Source organism: Thrips palmi, unplaced genomic scaffold (assembly GCF_012932325.1).
Source record: "Thrips palmi isolate BJ-2018 unplaced genomic scaffold, TpBJ-2018v1 HiC_scaffold_3, whole genome shotgun sequence".
Taxonomy (NCBI): Eukaryota; Metazoa; Arthropoda; class Insecta; order Thysanoptera; family Thripidae; genus Thrips; species Thrips palmi.
The window spans coordinates 451496-469017 of record NW_023144630.1 but is presented as its reverse complement, the minus strand read 5'-3'; the positions used below and the strand labels follow the sequence as shown (position 1 = coordinate 469017).

The 17522-nt window shown below is 51.5% G+C and overlaps 2 protein-coding genes across 3 annotated transcripts; both read right to left on the bottom strand.

Annotated features, from left to right (window-relative positions):
* Positions 1–594: 594 nt before the first annotated feature.
* On the bottom strand, positions 595–4063 carry LOC117648386. Its single transcript, XM_034390895.1, has 7 exons — positions 3892–4063; positions 3626–3670; positions 3208–3275; positions 2574–2715; positions 1529–1738; positions 1077–1297; positions 595–864 (listed from the first exon to the last, which is right to left on the bottom strand). The coding sequence occupies exons 1-7, from the start codon at positions 3991–3993 to the stop codon at positions 702–704; spliced, it is 951 nt and encodes a 316-aa protein (XP_034246786.1). The 5' UTR covers positions 3994–4063; the 3' UTR covers positions 595–701.
* A 4614-nt stretch (positions 4064–8677) lies between these two features.
* Positions 8678–15581, bottom strand: LOC117648091 (endoplasmic reticulum metallopeptidase 1-like). 2 transcript variants are annotated; one of them, XM_034390300.1, is made up of 13 exons: positions 15178–15581; positions 14266–14815; positions 14052–14179; positions 13845–13976; positions 13638–13758; positions 13252–13557; positions 12943–13172; positions 12677–12857; positions 12397–12581; positions 12140–12295; positions 11844–12049; positions 11466–11757; positions 8678–11390 (listed from the first exon to the last, which is right to left on the bottom strand). In XM_034390300.1, exons 1-13 carry the CDS (start codon positions 15205–15207, stop codon positions 11226–11228), a joined length of 2682 nt encoding a protein of 893 aa, XP_034246191.1. In that variant the 5' UTR covers positions 15208–15581; the 3' UTR covers positions 8678–11225. The 2 variants fall into 2 exon arrangements, with proteins under 2 accessions (XP_034246191.1, XP_034246192.1); XM_034390301.1 differs by having other exon boundaries at positions 15074–15214.
* Between the last annotated feature and the right edge of the window lie 1941 nt (positions 15582–17522).

Below are 17522 nucleotides of genomic sequence, written 5' to 3'. Positions count from 1 at the left end.
GTGTACGCAGAATAATGCACGACACTGCGAGTGCGGGGAACGCATCTTCTCGCACGAGGGCTGGGCCAGAAGACCGGTAGAGGCGACCGAAACTCTAGACGCGTTTTGAGCTCCAGAGTCGCTAAATGGGTCTCGAACCGAACGTGTGACCCCAGCAATGCATTGCTCTCCGAACGAGGAATCCGTTGGTGGGATCACACGTTCGGTTCGGGTCTCATTCAGCGACTCTGTAATTCAAAACGCGTCCAGTATTTTGGCCGCATCCATCGGACTTCTGTGGAGGGAGTGAAGAGTAAAACCATGCAGCAAAAACAGCAGCAACATACGATTTTTGGACGTTCGAATTTTATTACTGTTTCTTTTCTATAGTTGTGGCGGCTGGCGATTTGGGGGGGGGGCTGTGGTAAGGCTTCTCGTCTGCGTGTGGCGGCTGCGTCACATAGGGCGTTCGTCGACATTAGAGACTCAGAGAGGCAGAGAGAAACTCTCAGCAGAGACTTAGAGAGACTCAGATAAAGACTCAGAGAGACTCAGAGAAACTCAAATAAAGACTCAGAGACTGACAGAGAGATGACAGAGAGACTCAGAGAGAGACTCAGAGAGAAACTTACATGTGAACTCAGAGAGACTCAGAGAGGACTCTACACTGGTAGCCAACGAATGTGACGTCACATTCGTTGGCTACCAGTGTAGGTGGCTCTCTAGGTGGTGGTCGTGATGATGGTCGGCGTGGTGGTGGGCGTGGCGGGGGCGGTGGTGGGCGTGTGGTGCAGCCTCTTGAGGAGGCCACCGCGGGGGCCTCGAAGACACGGCGGCAGTGGGGCCTTCTTCATCCGAAGGTACTCGATGAAGTCCCGCGTCACCCTGTAAACCACGCACCTCATGACCACAAAGGCTCAAGAGGAACTCGAACCGAACGTGTGACCCCACCAATGGATTCCTCGTTCGAAGAGCAATCCATTGGTGGGGTCACACGTTCGATTCCAGTCCCATCTAGAGACTCTGGAGCTCAAAACGCGTCCGGGATTTCGGCCGCCTCCAGTGGTCTTCTGGCCCACTGTAGGTCGGGTACCCACTTGAGCTGCGTGACGTCGCCGCCGAAGATCTCCTCCATGGAGGCTAGGTCCGAGGGCACGAAGTCCAGCCTCCAGCGGTCCTGGGTGTTGTTCCGGGGCGGCCTCCAGTGTGCCGGGTCCCCGATGGGGATGCTGCGGCCGAACGCGTGCGTGCGCATGGGGCGGCCCTCAGCACGCAGGTCCGCGCGCACGGCCAGACGCACGCGGGTCAGGTTGGACTGCTGCAAAGCCACAAAGCAGCCACAACGTTAAAACGCGTTTTGAGCTCCAGAGTCGCTAAATGGGGCTCGAAGCAAACGTGTGACCCCACCAATGAATTGCTCTCCGGACGAGGAATCCATTGATGGGGTCACACGCTCGGTTCGAGTGCCATTTAGCGACTCTGGAGCTCAAAACGCGTCTCGGGTTTCGGCCGCCTCCGCCGGTCTTCTGGCCCACTGTGTTAGACTAACCAGGTAGGCGTGCGCGTCGGTGGCCATGGTGTTGGGCACGCACACGAGCTCCTTGACGTTGACGGCGAGCGCGCGTGCCGCGGGGCCCTCCAGGTTGATGTCGAACAGCTTGCGCACGTCGTCGCACGTGAGCGAGGTGCGGGGCTCCTGCTCGTCGCGGTCCTCCTGCGCGCTCAGCTGCTGCATCCACTGGCAGAGCTCCGACACCACCTGCGGTGAGGGCAAGGTTCCTGGTTCAAACACCCGCACTTTTTCCATTTTATTTTTTTTTTTGCCCACATGTTTTGGCCGGGTCGGCCGCTAGCGGACATCCCCGAGTTCCCCCTCGGGGACTCCACACTCCCCGATAATATCCTATACCTGTGGTCATGTCCGCTAGCGGCCGGGGTGGCCAGCCCTCCTCAAGACACGCCCTCGGGGAAGCGCGGCCAGGCCGGGGACCTCTGCAACGGAACGGGGCGGTGCACAGTGGGCCAGACGACCGGTCAAAGTCCCCGACGCGTTTCGAGCTCCAGAGTCGCTGAATAGGGCTCGAACCGAACGGGTGACCCCACCAATGGATTGCTCTCCGAACGAGGAACCCATTGGTGGGGTCACACGCTCGGTTCGAGACCCATTTAGCGACTCTGAAACGCGTCTTGAGTTTTGGCCGCCTGCGCCGGTCTTCTGGCCCACTGTGCGGCGGAAGGGAGTTTAACGAAAATTTATGCAAAAGGCCGACGTGTCCTATCTTTGGCGCTACTGGATCCTGCCGGCGGCGATGGCACACCGTGGCTTGGTGTTTACTCATTTTTTTTAGTCTCGACAGAATGGCCGTTCCAGTGCTGCCACAACAGTGCGCGAAAATTCCCACCATGCTGCCACCAAATTCACCAAAAGTTTAAAATGTACTGAAGTTAATGAAAAAAATTATCGAAATGCATCCTAAAATTCAGTTGTTTTTGTCGGAAAAATTCGTTGAAATTTAATTGAAATTTATTTGATTTGTGCACCAAAATTCACAGTGGTTTCCTCTTTGCAAAAAAAAAGTTTGCAAAAAATGCACCTGGTCAGCCGCGGTGTCCGTGAGCACGTCGTCCGGCTGCTGCGGCCGCCAGGCGGGCCGGAAGTTGGCGCGGTCGGAGCGGCGCAGGAAGCGCAGGTAGGAGGAGGGCTCCTCCAGGACGACGGGCCGCTTGTCGCCCGGCCTGCGCATGCACGCATGACCAACTTTGCGGCGCACGCACAGTGGGCCAGAAGACCGCGGTGGAGGCGGTCAAAATCCCGGACGCGTTTTGAGCTCCAGAGTCGCTAAACGGGACTCGAACCGAACGTGTGACCCCACCAATGGATTGCTCTCCGAACGAGGAATCCATTGGTAGGGTCACACGCTTGTTTCGAGACCTGTTTCGAAATGGGACTAGAATCGAACGTGTGACCCCACCAATGGATTGCTCTCCGAACGAGGAATCCATTGGTGGGGTCACACGCTCGGTTCGAGACCTATTTAACGACTCTGGAGCTCAAAACGCGTCTGGAGTTCTGGCCGCCTGCACCGGTCTTCTGGCCCACTGTGCACTCACCTGCGCGGCTTGCTGTGGGCCGAGGACGGCGGCTGCGCGCTCAGCGAGTGGCCGAAGTCCGAGAAGGAGACGCGCCGCGACGCCCTGGACGGCGACGACGCCTCGCCGGACGCGAACGCGCGGCGCGACGCGGCGGAGGTGGCAGTGGAGGAGACGCGCTTGGCGGGGACCACGGTCGGGTCGCTCTGGGCGGGTGGAAGCGCGTTGACGGTTAAGTTACCGGTAAGTTGTGCACGGTGAAAACGGTTTCTGGTTTTACGAGGAACTCCCTGGAAATCGCCTAGTCTTTACCATAGGCTTCCTGGGAAAACCAGGTACCGTTTTTACTGTGTGAGGAAGGAAGGTACAGGGTAAAGGAAATAAAAATCCTGCTCAGCAGCAGAGCAGATTTAGAAGCATTTTTTTGCCAAATAGTTCTTTGTGAATTTCTTGTACTAATTTCCTGCACAGTGTAGGATGGTTTTCGTGAGCTTTTGCTTTGGATTATTCTGAACACTGTGATTTTTTGTTTTTGTTTTTGTTAACTTTTACTTACTTGGAACTTGACGGCCCTGAGAGCTGATCCATACAGACAAGGCGGCTTGCGCAGAGTTGGTCAAAGTTACCTCAAGCTCGACTCTTGAGCCACAGTCCAAAGACTCGAACCGAACGTGTGACCCCACCAATGGATTGCTCTCCGAACGAGGAATTCATCGGTGGGGTCACACGTTCGGTTCGAGTCCCATTGAGCGACTCTGGAGCTCAAAATGCGTCTAGGGTTTTGGCCGCCTCCACCGGTCTTCTGGCCCACTGTGTGCTCACCACGATGGACACCGTGGACCTGGGCTGCTTGAGGCCGAGCGTGTCGGGCAGCAGCTGCGCGCCCAGGCTGTACGCCGTCGTGGACAAGCACTCCCGCATCATCTTGGCCTCGGCGTGCGCGCGCTGGAAAACACATCAACTTTCACAACTCCGATACACGTTTTGTAGAGCGGGCGAGACCTCCCTCCAGCAAAGATGAGATTAAGACACAGTCCACAGATGGCGAAACCACCTGTGTGTAAGTAGATCACAACGTATGCCAAATGCACAAGAAATCTTGCACACTTTACCTAAGGAAAGTCCCACAATGGATGGCTGTACACAAAATTTTACAGTGGGTCACCCCTTAGACTTGGCTCGTCTCTGACCTCCAGCCGCACGCGCTGGTCCAGCTGCTGCAGCCGCTCGTCCCACCACAGCTTCCAGTCGATGTCGGACGCGTTGGGGGACAGGACGGACAGCGGGGAGGGCTCGCCGGGCCCGGGCACCACGCCGGGCACGAGGCCCTGTACAGTGGGCCAGAAGACCGGTGGAGGCGGCCAAAACCCTAGACGCGTTTTGAGCTCCAGAGTCGCTAAATGGGACTCGAACCGAACGTGTGACCCCACCAATGGATTGCTCTCCGAACGAGGAATCCATTGGTGGGGTCACACGCTCGGTTCGAGCCCTGTTTAGCGACTCTGGAGCTCAAAACGCGGCTGGAGTTTTGGCCGCCTGCGCCGGTCTTCTGGCCCACTGTGTCCTGGTGCTTCTTGAAGCTCTCCTGCAGGCAGGCGCTGAGGGCCTGCGACAGCCCGCGCCGCGACACCCGGGACACCCGCGAGCACGGCGACAGCAAGCTCTTCGGGGAGGGCCGGCCCATCGGCCGCGTCCCCAGGCTGTCCTCGTCGTCATCGTCCTCCCTGGCCGCCACCTGCGCGCAGTCGTGGCCGCGGGGTCTAGGGGGGCGGTTCGTGAGCGCAGGGTGCGGGTTCGACGCCCGTCAGGGACACTCCAAAATGTCGACAAAGCACCTGCTTTTTAACTAAGAACAATATGAAGGCATTGCTTTGCTGAAATGCTTCGTGTTACGAAAGATTCTGCTTCATGGACCTTACAATGCCTTCGTTTTCTTGTTAGGAAAAAGCGATGCTTCGGAGACTTTTTCCGGTGTACCTGCTGCAGGGACGGGTTGGCGGTGGTGGGGATGAACACGGACAGCTTCCGGTCCGATGTGGGCGCTTTGACTTCCTGCATCTCGGAGCCCTGCGGCAGGACGCGTTTTGAGCTCCAGAGTCGCTAAACAGGACTCGAACCGAACGTGTGACCCCACCAATGGATTCCTCGTTCGGGGAGCAATCCATTGGTGGGGTCACACGTTCGATTCGAGTCCCACTCAGCGACTCTGGAGCTCAAAACGCGTCTGGAGTTGAGTTTTGGCCGCCTCCGCCGGTCTTCTGGCCCACTGTGGCGGCCTACCTGGCACGGCGTGGACGGGCACTCGGAGGGGGCGTCCTCCACGGAGCGGACCGAGGGGGCCGAGGGTGACGGGGGAAGGTCGGCGTCGACCGGGACGTCGAGGCCGCGCTGGCTGCGCACGGAGGACGGGGCGGCGGAGGGGGCCGGGGTGGCGGAGCGGCCGTCGACGGGGACGTCCATGCCGAACAAGGAGGACAAGCCGGCCGGGAGCGACGGCCGGCCGCCCGGCACCGACGCCTTCCAGACAGTCAGCTTAGACAAGCGCGGATCCAGAGAGAGGAGAGAGAGAGAGAGATAGAGAGAGAGAGAGAGATAGAGAGAGAGAGAGAGAGAGAGAGAGAGAGAGAGAGAGAGAGAGAGAGAGAGGCGGGGGGAGGATGGGAGGGAAAGGGAGGGAGGGAGGGAGGTGACCATCCCCCCCCCTTTTCCTTGACCTCTAGCTAGCCGCCTGAGAGGTAGGCAAAAAGCGACACTTTGCCCCCCTCGGAAAGGGTAAGTGCGGGGGGGGGGGGGTAAGGGAGGTGCACCCTGATATCTTGACTTGGAGCCGTCCCACGACCAGTCACTTGCCCGTTCTTCTCCAACTTAGGCAAAAAGTGCCACTTTGCCCCCCCCCCTCTCTCTCTCTCTCAGGCCGCCTCTGGATCCGCCACTGGCCGTAGACGATGCTAACCTCGTCGACGGCGTGGAAAGTGATTGCGACTCACCGCTGGCGAGGTGGTGCCGTGGCCGGGGCCGGGCCCCGTCTGCCGGAAGGCCGGGTGCGCCACCTGGATGTCCTCCACGACCTCGAACGAGATGGTGGAGTGCGCCGCCAGCGCCGCCTGGCGCCGGCCTCTCGCTCAGTCTCAAGTTGCCCACTTCACAGTGGGCCAGAAGACCGGTGGAGGCAGCCAAAGTCCCAGACGCGTTTTGAGCTCCAGAGTCGCTAAATGGGACTCGAACCGAACGTGTGACCCCACCAACGGATTCCTCGTTCGGAGAGCAATCCATTGGTGGGGTCACACGTTCGGTTCGAGGCCCATTTAGCGACTCTGGAGCTGAAAACACGTCTCGAACTTCGGCCGCCTCCACCACCGGTCTTCTGGCCGACTGTGGCACCCTCATAACACGCGGAAAGGTGCGATACTACCCATCCCCGGGCGGGCCACTCACGGCCCTCTCCAAGCGGCCTCTCCGGCTGGCCTATAGCCTATTTGGTCGTTTTTTTTTTTTTTTTTTTTTTTTGACGAGCTCTGCAGGCTTGCTCACCGATCGCGGAGGCAGCAGGTCCTCCGGCACCCTGGTCCTGCCCGTGGTCACCACGTCCATGAGCTCCACCGACGCGATGCCCGAGTGGATGCTGCTGGTGGACAAGGGCATGAGGCTGACGCCGCTGGGCCCGGGGGACTGTCCGGACTGTGCCGGCGGTCCCGGCGCGCGCAGCAGCCCCTCGGCCACGCCGGCCGCCGCGGCGTTCTGCGGAGGCTGTGCCGCGGCGTCCATCTCGCCGGCTGTCCCCGGGGCCGCCTCCAACTCCTGCCGGAACCATGGACTGAGAGCGCCGCCAAGGGACTCGCACAGTGGGCCAGAGGACCGATGGTGGCGGCGGCCAAGATTCGAGACGCGTTTTGAGCTCCAGAGTCGCTAAACAGGGCTCGAACCGAACGTGTGACCCCACCAATGGATTCCTCGTGCGGAGAGCAATCCATTGGTGGGGTCACACATTCGGTTCGAGTCCCATTTAGCGACTCTGGAGCTCAAACCGCGTCCAGGTCTGTGGCCGCCTCCACCGGTCTTCCGGCCCGCTGTGCGTGCTCTGTAGGTGGGAGAAAGAGTGACAGATATGTCTCTCTCGCACTAATGGGTGTGAGTGAGACAGAGCGACGAAGACTTCTCTGGAAATGAGTCTGCACTGCAGCCTCACCATGGCCGTGTCCGGGGCGTCCTGCCCGGACATGTCTTCGTCCGGGGTCCGCTGGGCGTGGTCGTGGTGGGCCGCGTCCCGCGCAGCGTTCGTTTCCCGCGCCACTTCCGGTGTCACTTCCGGCGCCACTTCCGGTCCAGTGTCTTTCCTCGTTTCCGGTCCGTTCTCCGCCACCGAGTCCGAATTGGCGGAGCTACTTCTGCCTTCCGGTCGAGACATGTCTGCTTTCTGCCTCGACGGGGGTCAGGGCGACGATGACGGGGAGCGCTGAGGATGGAGGACCGAAGAACGGCAATCGATGAAAAATTAGAAATGCCGCACAGCGGGCCAGAAGACCGGTGGAGGCGGCCAAAACTCTCGACGCGTTTTGAGCTCCAAAGTCCCTAAACAGGACTCGAACCGAAAGTGTGACCCCACCAATGGATTGCTCTCCGAAGAATCCCTTGGTGGGGTCACACGTTTGGTTCGAGTCCCATTTAGCAACTCTAGAGCTCAAAACGCATCCAGAATTTTGGCTTCCTCCGTCGGTCTTCTACGGCCCACTGTGTTATGTGCAGTAATACTGAGCTAACTATAGCACTGTGTCATTATGCAGGGTGTCATGCAATCCCTGGCTTGGAGCCCTTGGGTCATACTGCGAGTGGGAGTCGTAGCCGTTGGTGGTTCTTCTCCGCCGGGATAAAGTGTCACCTTAGTAAGGACGGCCATGTCTCGTTTTGCAGTGCAGGCGGGCATGTGTCGGGCCCGAAATGGCATACGATCATGTGTGGTCTAGCCCTTAATGGTAATGGGAGAAACGCTGCGGCTGCGCGGTCCGGCGCACCGGTTCCAAAACACTGTCTTTCGGCGCTTGTAGCGCCTGCGAGGTAGGCCTCTGGGCAGCCTCGCTACACACCGGTGTGCAGACGGTGGCCTACCTTGCCCCTGTGGCCACGACAGTGCCTGCGTGAATAACGCGTTCCCGCGCTTGTAGAGTTCCTATCTGGTCACAAACAGGCACGAGGAATCCATTGGTGGGGTCACACGCTCGGTTCAGGCCTTGTTTAGCGACTCTGGAGCTCAAAACGCGTCTAAAGTTCTGCTCGCCGGCACCGGTCTTCTGACCCACTGTGCGTTCCATTCACAAGGTAGTCAAGGTGCGAGGGACGTACCTGTCACTCCACTGCCGAGAGGAGGCTTGCCGATATGTCACGCCTCGCCAATTTTGCCATGGCACGCGCACGCACGCGCCGCGAACCGTTAAGTTACTAGAGTTTGAAATGAGCACGGAGGAATTTTGAGGGAAAAAAATGTGGTTTCAAAACATGATAAGGTGTTGTGAACAGCGGCCAGCCGCCATGTTCCTTTGAAGCAAAGTGCTTCGCCGGTTGCCAGGCAACTGCAGCACTGCTGCCCCTCCCCACATGAAAACAAGATGCCGCGAATATTTCAAATCCATTTATTGAACCTTTCCAAAATGCAAAAGTTATCACATAAAAGCAGCATGATAAAAGAGGATAATGACAATAAGATGCCTACAGACCACCATTGGAAGTACACGGAATCTATTCGACTGTTTTGCAAGCTCTGTGCTGAGCCCGATCAAAATCCTTTTTGATGTCTCACATGAGGTGATTTCATGATTCATTTGAATCATATGATTGGATCAATCCATTGCATTCACTTTTTCTACATAATGGTATTATGATGAGTATTTCATGAAATACAAATCCATGGCTACTGTTGAATACAGCAAGAAATTTTCAAAGTCAGAGACATTGTGTTATATAACGGATTTAAAATTTAAACCCTGTCACTCCTCAGGTCAGAATCTTTTGAGGGAAGAAAATTGTGGCTGTAAATACTAATAAATAATTACAAGAGACACACCTACAACTACAATACAGCTTAACTTTTGAAAATCGCTTCAACTTAAAAAATGTGTACAGTGATATAGGTGACAAACAAGTTCATCATGAGATGGCATTTGTGCTCTACTTCAATACACTGACATATCACAATAAAATTCCCTTCTCATGATTCTTACTGTAAAACCCACATTCCTAAATAACGATCACAAAATTTGATCTTGAGAGGAACTGTTCATAGTCTACTCCCCAACAACATAACAAGAACAAGAACCCTGACTAAATCACTAGTCTAAAACTCTTAGGTGTTTTCGAGCAGTAAAAATACTTTGATATTAAGGCACTTTATAGCATTTTTTTCCTGATACACTGCTATAATTTACCTATTAAAATAATTATAATTGAGCTGGACCAGAGATGTATACAATGTACATAGCCATAACCATAGAGACACCATTACAGGTAACACCCCATACTACACATGCTCCTATACAAAAGAAAAATAATTTCAGAACAAACACGACACAACAGGCCAAATTTGTGTGTGTTGTTGTTGTTATTCTAATTTATTTCAGACAGTGCCACTGACATGGCTTTCCTTCCATGCAATCAACTGTGGTCAGAATATTAAACAGATATATTATGAAAGGTAGTTCATAAAGGTGTTTGTACTTATGTCTTAATTCTAGCATCACTATAAACACTGACGTCCAAAACTATCATACAAACAATGATCACACACTATTCTGCATTCAAGAAGTGACAACTTGATCTCAACCAGTCTTAACAAATTGTGCTCACTGGGAAAATTGCTTACGTATATTTTTTTATCAGAGCAGAAGTTTTGCTTTTTCTTTTTCAGGAAATATTTAGGAGCACACCTGTGATAAATAAGAGTTTAGGAATTGAATAAAGCTAAATAACACAGAAATTATAAGACTAGTATATAAAAGTATATAAGACCACAAAGTTCTGATGTAGTAATGTTTTGGTAACCCTTGAAATAGAGAAGGCACAGAGGCATGTAAAACACTACTACACTAAAAATGGGAAAGGAAAAGTCAAAACCATAGCCATGAACAGCAAATGGATATCAGTCACAAGAAAATGTAATTCTCAAACTTCCAATCTACAGCTAAACTAGAAAGACAGGAATGTCTAAACTGCAACACTACATATACTTTCAGATAATTAAATTGCTAAGTACAAACATGAGGTTTATGAAACCCTTACGCATATAAACTCAGAACCACCACAACCTTAATTAAGATGGCCTCTAGAATATAAGTTCATAAGCTGCTCGGTAATCTCAGAAAAGAAACAATATATCTTACGAAATGCAACAAGCTACTTTGGAGGATGAATAAATTTTCAACGGGTTCAAACAAAAACAAAAAGACAACTCAAAAAGTAATTACAGTAAGTGTAAAATGACAAAAGGAAGATTTCACCATATTTGATAGACATTGACACATTTGAGAGAATTATTGAACACTTAGGCCACATTTAAACGATCAACTGTTTATAGAGCAAGAGAACCCTGCAGGTCATTATGTCACAACCTAAAGCTCTTCTAGTTTACAATAACGAAAGTGAATAACTGCTATCACAGATATAATAGATGGAAATCACCACAGTAACAATATTCTTTCACCTAGTACCCAATTTAGGCAGGTGGCAACCAAAACCAGATATGCAGACAGTATGCAGTCTTAAGCAAAAACCCAGAGGTTTAGATACAATTGCTGCAGTCAGACTTCACTTCACTGACATTCATATAGAGAGAAGACATGTTACATCTTGGACCAATGACAGCTAAAAATTTTCCACAAATGCATTTGAGTAATGCAGATTGTTGTCTCACTTCCAAAAAGCACAAAATGAGTTACAGATGTGGGACACCGCAGATTGAAAGTCACATCATTTTAAAAACAATTTTTAAAAACAACTACTGTAAAAAAAAAGCTCAACGATTCAAGGAAATTTTCTGCATCATTTAACTTGAGAAACACAACTCAGTAACATCACCCTAGTGCAAAAAGGGCCAAGCTTTAAAAGTTTAATTGAAAATAAAATTTAAAATGAATTGAATCTAAACCAAAGGCTTTGAGTAGTAAATGGCACTAAACGATAAATGACTTGTAAGTTGCTTGCCACCCGGTGACTGTGGTCCAAGCTGGGAATTGTTCCACCAACTTCTTAAACGGCTTGGACTTTTGATGTGGGCCGTGCACGAAGTGGCTGGTCAAAGCAATATCTAAAACAGCTTTATCCCAGCCATCGGGAACCTGGAAACATGATGGAAGACAGTTGAGATAACATATACAAACAGTCCAAGCAAACCTGATATGACAAAATCATACCCTGAGGTCAAGTGTAAAGATCCATGGCCTGGGTTTATCAGCATAGGAAAAGTACACAAAGTATGTCTCCCTGCCATTCCATTTGGGTCCCGCCAAAGGTGGGTCGCTGAGCATACTCCATCGGAGTAATTCAATTTCTTTAACTGGTGACACCATGAGGCCCATGTGATCTGGGCCAGTAACATGAAAACTTAATCTTTGGACAGACTGTGACACCGCCGTCCGAGACATAAGCTTAAATGTGGTATTAATAGGGACATCTATTTCTGGCCCTTTAATCCAATGGGTTTTCCTGTCAAAGTAAAAAATGTTATGAGGCAAGATACCCAGATTAATGAATTGAGATAAAAAAAAAACAGAACCGAGAGTGTAACTTACCAAATGAAAGAAAGAATGGGAATAAAGTAAGGCATGCCACAGTACAAGTATGTCTCACAGTCCTTTGTGACAGGTACAGCATTGTCAAACTCAGGCACAATGCCTTTCACGGTGGCAGGACTGTTGACGTCCAAATCAACGACCCAAAACCCTGACTCCCGATTAGTCAATTCACCATTGATGTTGTGGAATGATCTCTCAGCATGCTGAAAGGAAAATATTATAAATAGCAAAATTAAATTCGATATGATAATAGTTTCAGCTATGGTTTCAAATGGATTTAACATTTTTTTTACCAGTATTGCGAATCTTTGTTGAGCCAGGCCGGCTGGATCCCCAGAGTATGGGAAGCCTAATGGTGTGAACATAAGGGCTCCAAGGGAAGCGATAAAAATGCCAACTAGAAGGGAAAGCACTTGTCTTGGATTCCTAACCAGCAGAATCATTGGAATCTTAAAAATAAAAAAAAAAAGACAAATAAGATCAATAAAGTTGCTTTGTCAAACATGAAACATTTTCAGTTTTCTATCAGTTAATGTAGAGATATACTTACAATGTAGCTGAAAAGTAAACTAAACATGACAGCACAAAGGACAGCAAGAATCAGCTCTCCATTATTCGCAGCTCCAGTTCGTCCCATGATGGGAATGAACAGCTGAACGGCATTTAGAGTCATGTATGCACACTGAACAAATGGGAGGAACATCATGGTGGCATGTAGTAGCAGCCATTTCCAGTCTGGAAAAAGCGGACAAAAAGAACATTAGAAAAACAACAAAAGAAAAGGCAGCATTGGCACCATCTGTTTACTGAAACAAGAAACAGTAGTTCACCTCGCCAATGAAGGAAAATTTTCAGACGAATGAGATTTCCTACAGTAGGGAACACCACCCAGAAAAGTGGGATGAAGGCAGACTGAATACGACTAACAGTCGACAGTAAGAGCATGGTTGACCACACCAGCTGGTACCCATCATAATAAAGTTGGAATAATGTCCAAGGAGAAACAACAGTCTGGAATGGATATAAACCAATTAAAATCATGTTCAAACCAATGCACAAAGGAACTTTTGGTAAGAAACAACAAGATACTGCTCACCTTGCGTTGTTGCTGAGATTTGTACATCAGGAACATCATTGGGACGAACATTGCTGGTAACACATACAGGAAAAGAATCCAAACAGGCTTGGCGTACCAGCTCATGCTGAGACCCAAGGCAGTCAGAGTGAGGGCAATCGCAACTGCTGAAAAGAGTGCCAATAACCAGGACTGAAGCACCACTCCAGCACAGGAGATCAACTGCTTCAGGTATTGCTTCTTTGTTAATCCTGAAAACAGAAAATGGTAAATTAAAACCAGTTTATACAACAAAAAAATATTGGCTGGCATTTAGCAAGTGACACCAACCTCTGTGGATTGCCTCCTTCATATTTGATGACATGGAGTATACAGAGAGCAGCAGAGTGGCAATATTAACAATATCACCAGCAAAAATTGACCAGAACATGATAAATGCCCCTAGAACGTCAAAAAAGACTATTCTCCCTTCTTTATGCTGTGCTGTGTTGGTCAACTCGTCAGCAGACACAAGTCCCGTAACAAGAGCAACCATATTATCTCCAGTCCTTTGGAGGGATCCCAGAGGAACGTGGGCTGCGTTGTCATTCTTTGTGTGGTACACATAACCATTGAGGTACCATGCAAAATCCAGCCCTGCACAGAAATCAAGGGTAAGAGAAAAGCAGGTTTTAAGACAGCTATGAATGACTTGGAGTAGCAAGTAGCAGTCTCACCTGGCACACCGCCAAAGTCTCTGAAAATTCTGTAATCTGTATCACCAGGAATAAAACCACTTTGGAAAATTTCTTGTGCTAGCGATGAGGCAAATGGATACCCGACGGTTTGTGAATAAATCTATCAAAAAGAAAAATCAAATTTCACTAAAGACAATATTTTTTTACAATATTGATTACAGAAAGGAGTAGGAAAAGATGCTTTACCTTCATTAGCCATGGATGATTTGGCCCAGATTGGAACATGACCTCTCGCCCTCCTGCTCCACAGGACTCAAGGTTTACCACAGCCCGGATTTCTTTAGCCCATTTATGTTTGGTAATAAATCCATGGGATGCCTACAGTCAAATACAACAGTCATCATTCAGTGACACAAAAGTAACCAAGGGTCAAAAATATGAATGTATGCTCACCTGCATGAAATTTTCCTCAGCTCCATTGAACAACAAAACAAGATTGTGTTTTATAGGCTTCTTTGATAATGAAAATAGTCTCAGAATTTCAAGCATCACTGCACAGCTTGCCCCATCATCACTTCCACCTAAATCAAATGAAAATATCAATTGAAAGATGAGAACTAAGGCTCAAAATACAGAGAAAACCGTAACTGGTAAGATCTTTTCTTACCAGGACTATCGCTGACAGTATCAAAATGGCAGTTCATGAGAATGCTATGTTCAGACCCTTTGTCGGACCCAAACTTGACCACAACATTCTGTACATCGTAGTAGACATGTGTCATTCCATCAAGGAAAGTAAGTGGAAAAGATCCATTGATTTTTTGAAAGTCAAGCTCTATTTTGTGTATGGGTCTGGCCTGCTCAATGATGGATTCTATAGTATTCTTGAGGAAATTCACAGCCAGTACTTCATTTTCGTAACTTCCCGTCACTCTGGGACCAATGTTGGTTAAGTTAACTAACGTATTCTTTGCTCGTTCAGCAATAAATTTTCCTGGGTTGTTCGCTTCATCCTCAATCATCAAGGGGGTTGGGAGCTGTTTTTCAACGTAAACAATAATTCCGAAGACAACTGCCAAGCCAAGGAGGAAGAAAACAAGGTGGAACGTTGGAGTCGGAAGAGCAAAGTTGGATTGGCCCTTGCCATCTCCATAGGGATATGGCAGATATTCGTCAGATTCTTTGGCTTTTTTTCGGAGCCTTATACCACGGCGGTCCTGGAAACAATCAAAGCAGGAACGACAACATCAGTAGTTTGCAAGGGTCGTGCGGACAATTACTGAGCAGTAAAACTAGATAAAAATAGCCCAATGCATATAACACAAACAGTGACATAACTCGAACAGGCTATCAAATCAGAAACAAAACCACCAGACAGTTAGCTAAACTAGCAATAGCAAATCTTTTTCAAATCTTTCCACTTTCTAGATTGATCTACTTTGGGGAGCCTTCTTGAGGTTATGAAGTTTATTTACTTCCTCGCACACTGCCCCGGTTGTCATGCTGACACGGCATGTGAGGCACTTAGAGTGTCACCGCTTGCAGGACGACTGCAGCCAAAGAACACCAGGCGATTTACCAGTCCTCGCGGGGTCGCGGTCGGGGTCATATCTTGGCCGGGCGGGTCCTCCCTAGGAACTCATGCGGCGCAGATAAGGCGCCTCTCTGGCAGTGTGGCGTGGCAGTCCGAGCTTGGAGTATTACTCCAAGGTCCGAGTGTCTCGCCTTGCGCCCGGCCCTTCGCCCCGCCTGGCCTGTCCTGCCGAGGCAGCCAGAGGCGGCGACGCCTTAGGCCCTGGCCTGGCGTTAACACAAGTCGCCCTGAACGTCACTCGGACACGCCACAGAGCATCTCTCAGCTGTTCGGGCTGCAGAGTTCCGCAGGACCCGGACTACACCAGCCGCCAGCCGCCTCCGAAAGTTGCGCGTCCTTGTCGCTCCGGCGGCGGCTCCGCAGGACGGACAAGGACGCAGGGGTCCTTTTCTTGCCGCTTTCCCTCGCCCCGCCTACCTCCACCACGCCCCCTTCGTCCGCCTTCCCGACGTGCAGCGCGGCCAACCCGCGGCACCGAAACCCCAACCCGAACGAGGAATCCATTCGTGGGGTCACACGTTCGGTTCGAGTCCTGTTTAGCGACTCTGGAGCTCAAAACGCGTCTAGGGTTTTGGCCGCCTCCACCGGTCTTCTGGCCCACTGTGCGCCGCGGAGCGAGCGGCGCGGGTTGGCAGCCCTGCCTTGCCGCGCTCTCCTTCAAAGTGGGTCGCGGGGATCGATAGAGCTGGTCGTTGGTCGTCCTGCGCTCTGCGCTTCGCCTCGGCCGGATCAGCATCGGGCTGCTGCAGGTGCATGGTGCATCTGCAACGTCTGCAGCCGTTTCGTCGCTCCGTCTCTGTCGCACTCACGGAGCTGTCCGTAAGGTGCGAGAGAGGCAAACCGCTCTACAGTGGGCCAGAAGACCGGCGCCGGCGGCCAAAACTCCAGACGCGTTTTGAGCTCCAGAGTCGCTGAACAGTACTCGAACAGAACGTGTTCCCCACTCGGTTCCCCACCGATGGATTCCTCGTTCGGAGAGCAATCCATTGGTGGGGTCACACGTTCGGTTCGTGTCCCATTTAGCGACTCTGGAGCTCAAAACGCGTCCGGAGTTTGCTGAATTCAAGCGATTAGGTAACTACACCGAAAATTAAACGCAGTGCCCGCCATCTCGGTGGGGAGTGCCCGACACGGCAGCGTGACTGTACCGACATGGCAGCCTTGATTGTCATCTCGCGCCGTCACGCAATTTGAACAGATTCGCGCATGCACCTGCAGTGTAGGTGCAAGCTCGGGTGTGGGTGAAGTGTCGCCCCACACTAAGCGATCCAAATTAAATTCGATGCAGTGGTGGCGGATGGTGTCCTTGAGGGTGGTCCTCAATCAGACCTAGGACTCTATGTACGTACTTTGTATGTATGTACGATGATGCAATTCCACATTTCCACAGCACCGCGCGATTCCTGCTCGGAGTGCACTGTAGTCTGATTCCGGGAGTCGTTTTCATCTCTCTCTGTTTCTCTCGCACCTAAACGGGACGCCCCATGAGTACGAGAGGGATAAGGTGACGAAAAGGACTCTCGGAATCAGTCTGCGAGTGCGATGAAGCGGGAGAATTCCGAAGGGCTTCAGAACTCCCGTGGGAGTGTCCGCGAAAGTCCCTTTTCGCGAGAGCCACAGGTAGGCAATGGACTCCCCTGGGTCCTCCGGGCCTCCAAGGGGAGTTTTGGCCAGGCCAGGGCAGCACAGTGGGCCAGAAAACTGGTGGAGGGGGCCAAAATTCTAGACGCGTTTTGAGCTCCAGAGTCGCTAAACAGGCCTCGAACCGAACGTATGACCCCACCAATGGATTGCTCTCCGCACGAGGAATCCATTGGTGGGGTCACACGTTCGGTTCGAGTTCTGTTTAGCGACTCTGGAGCTCAAAACGCGTCGAGAGTTTTGGCCGGAACCGTCTCGCTCCCACCCTCACGGGACGCCCCGTGAGTGCGGAAGAGAAAGCCTGTACCTCGACTATGCAGGCCTCCATGGCGGCGTCGCGGTGGTGCCGGTCCACTGGCGTGCTCGCGCGGGCGGTGCTCGCCCGACTATGGCCTTTGGCGGAATCTCACCGTTTGGTGCCGTGTTAGTTGTTGTTGCTGTTTTTGCAGGTGTGTTGTTGTTGTTGTTGTTACTGCTGTGCAGGACGCAGGACACGCAACTCGCGGATGGCGTTGTAAAATGCCGGCGTGGCGCTTTTGGCGAGAACGGTGTCATGTGATGCCGGCGATGCCGCGTCAATGCCGTGACACGCAGGCGGACGGAACCTAACTTCCGGAATTTCAGTGCACAGCGGGCCATCAAAATCCCGGACGCGTTTTGCGCTCCAGAGTCGCTAAATAGGCCTCGAA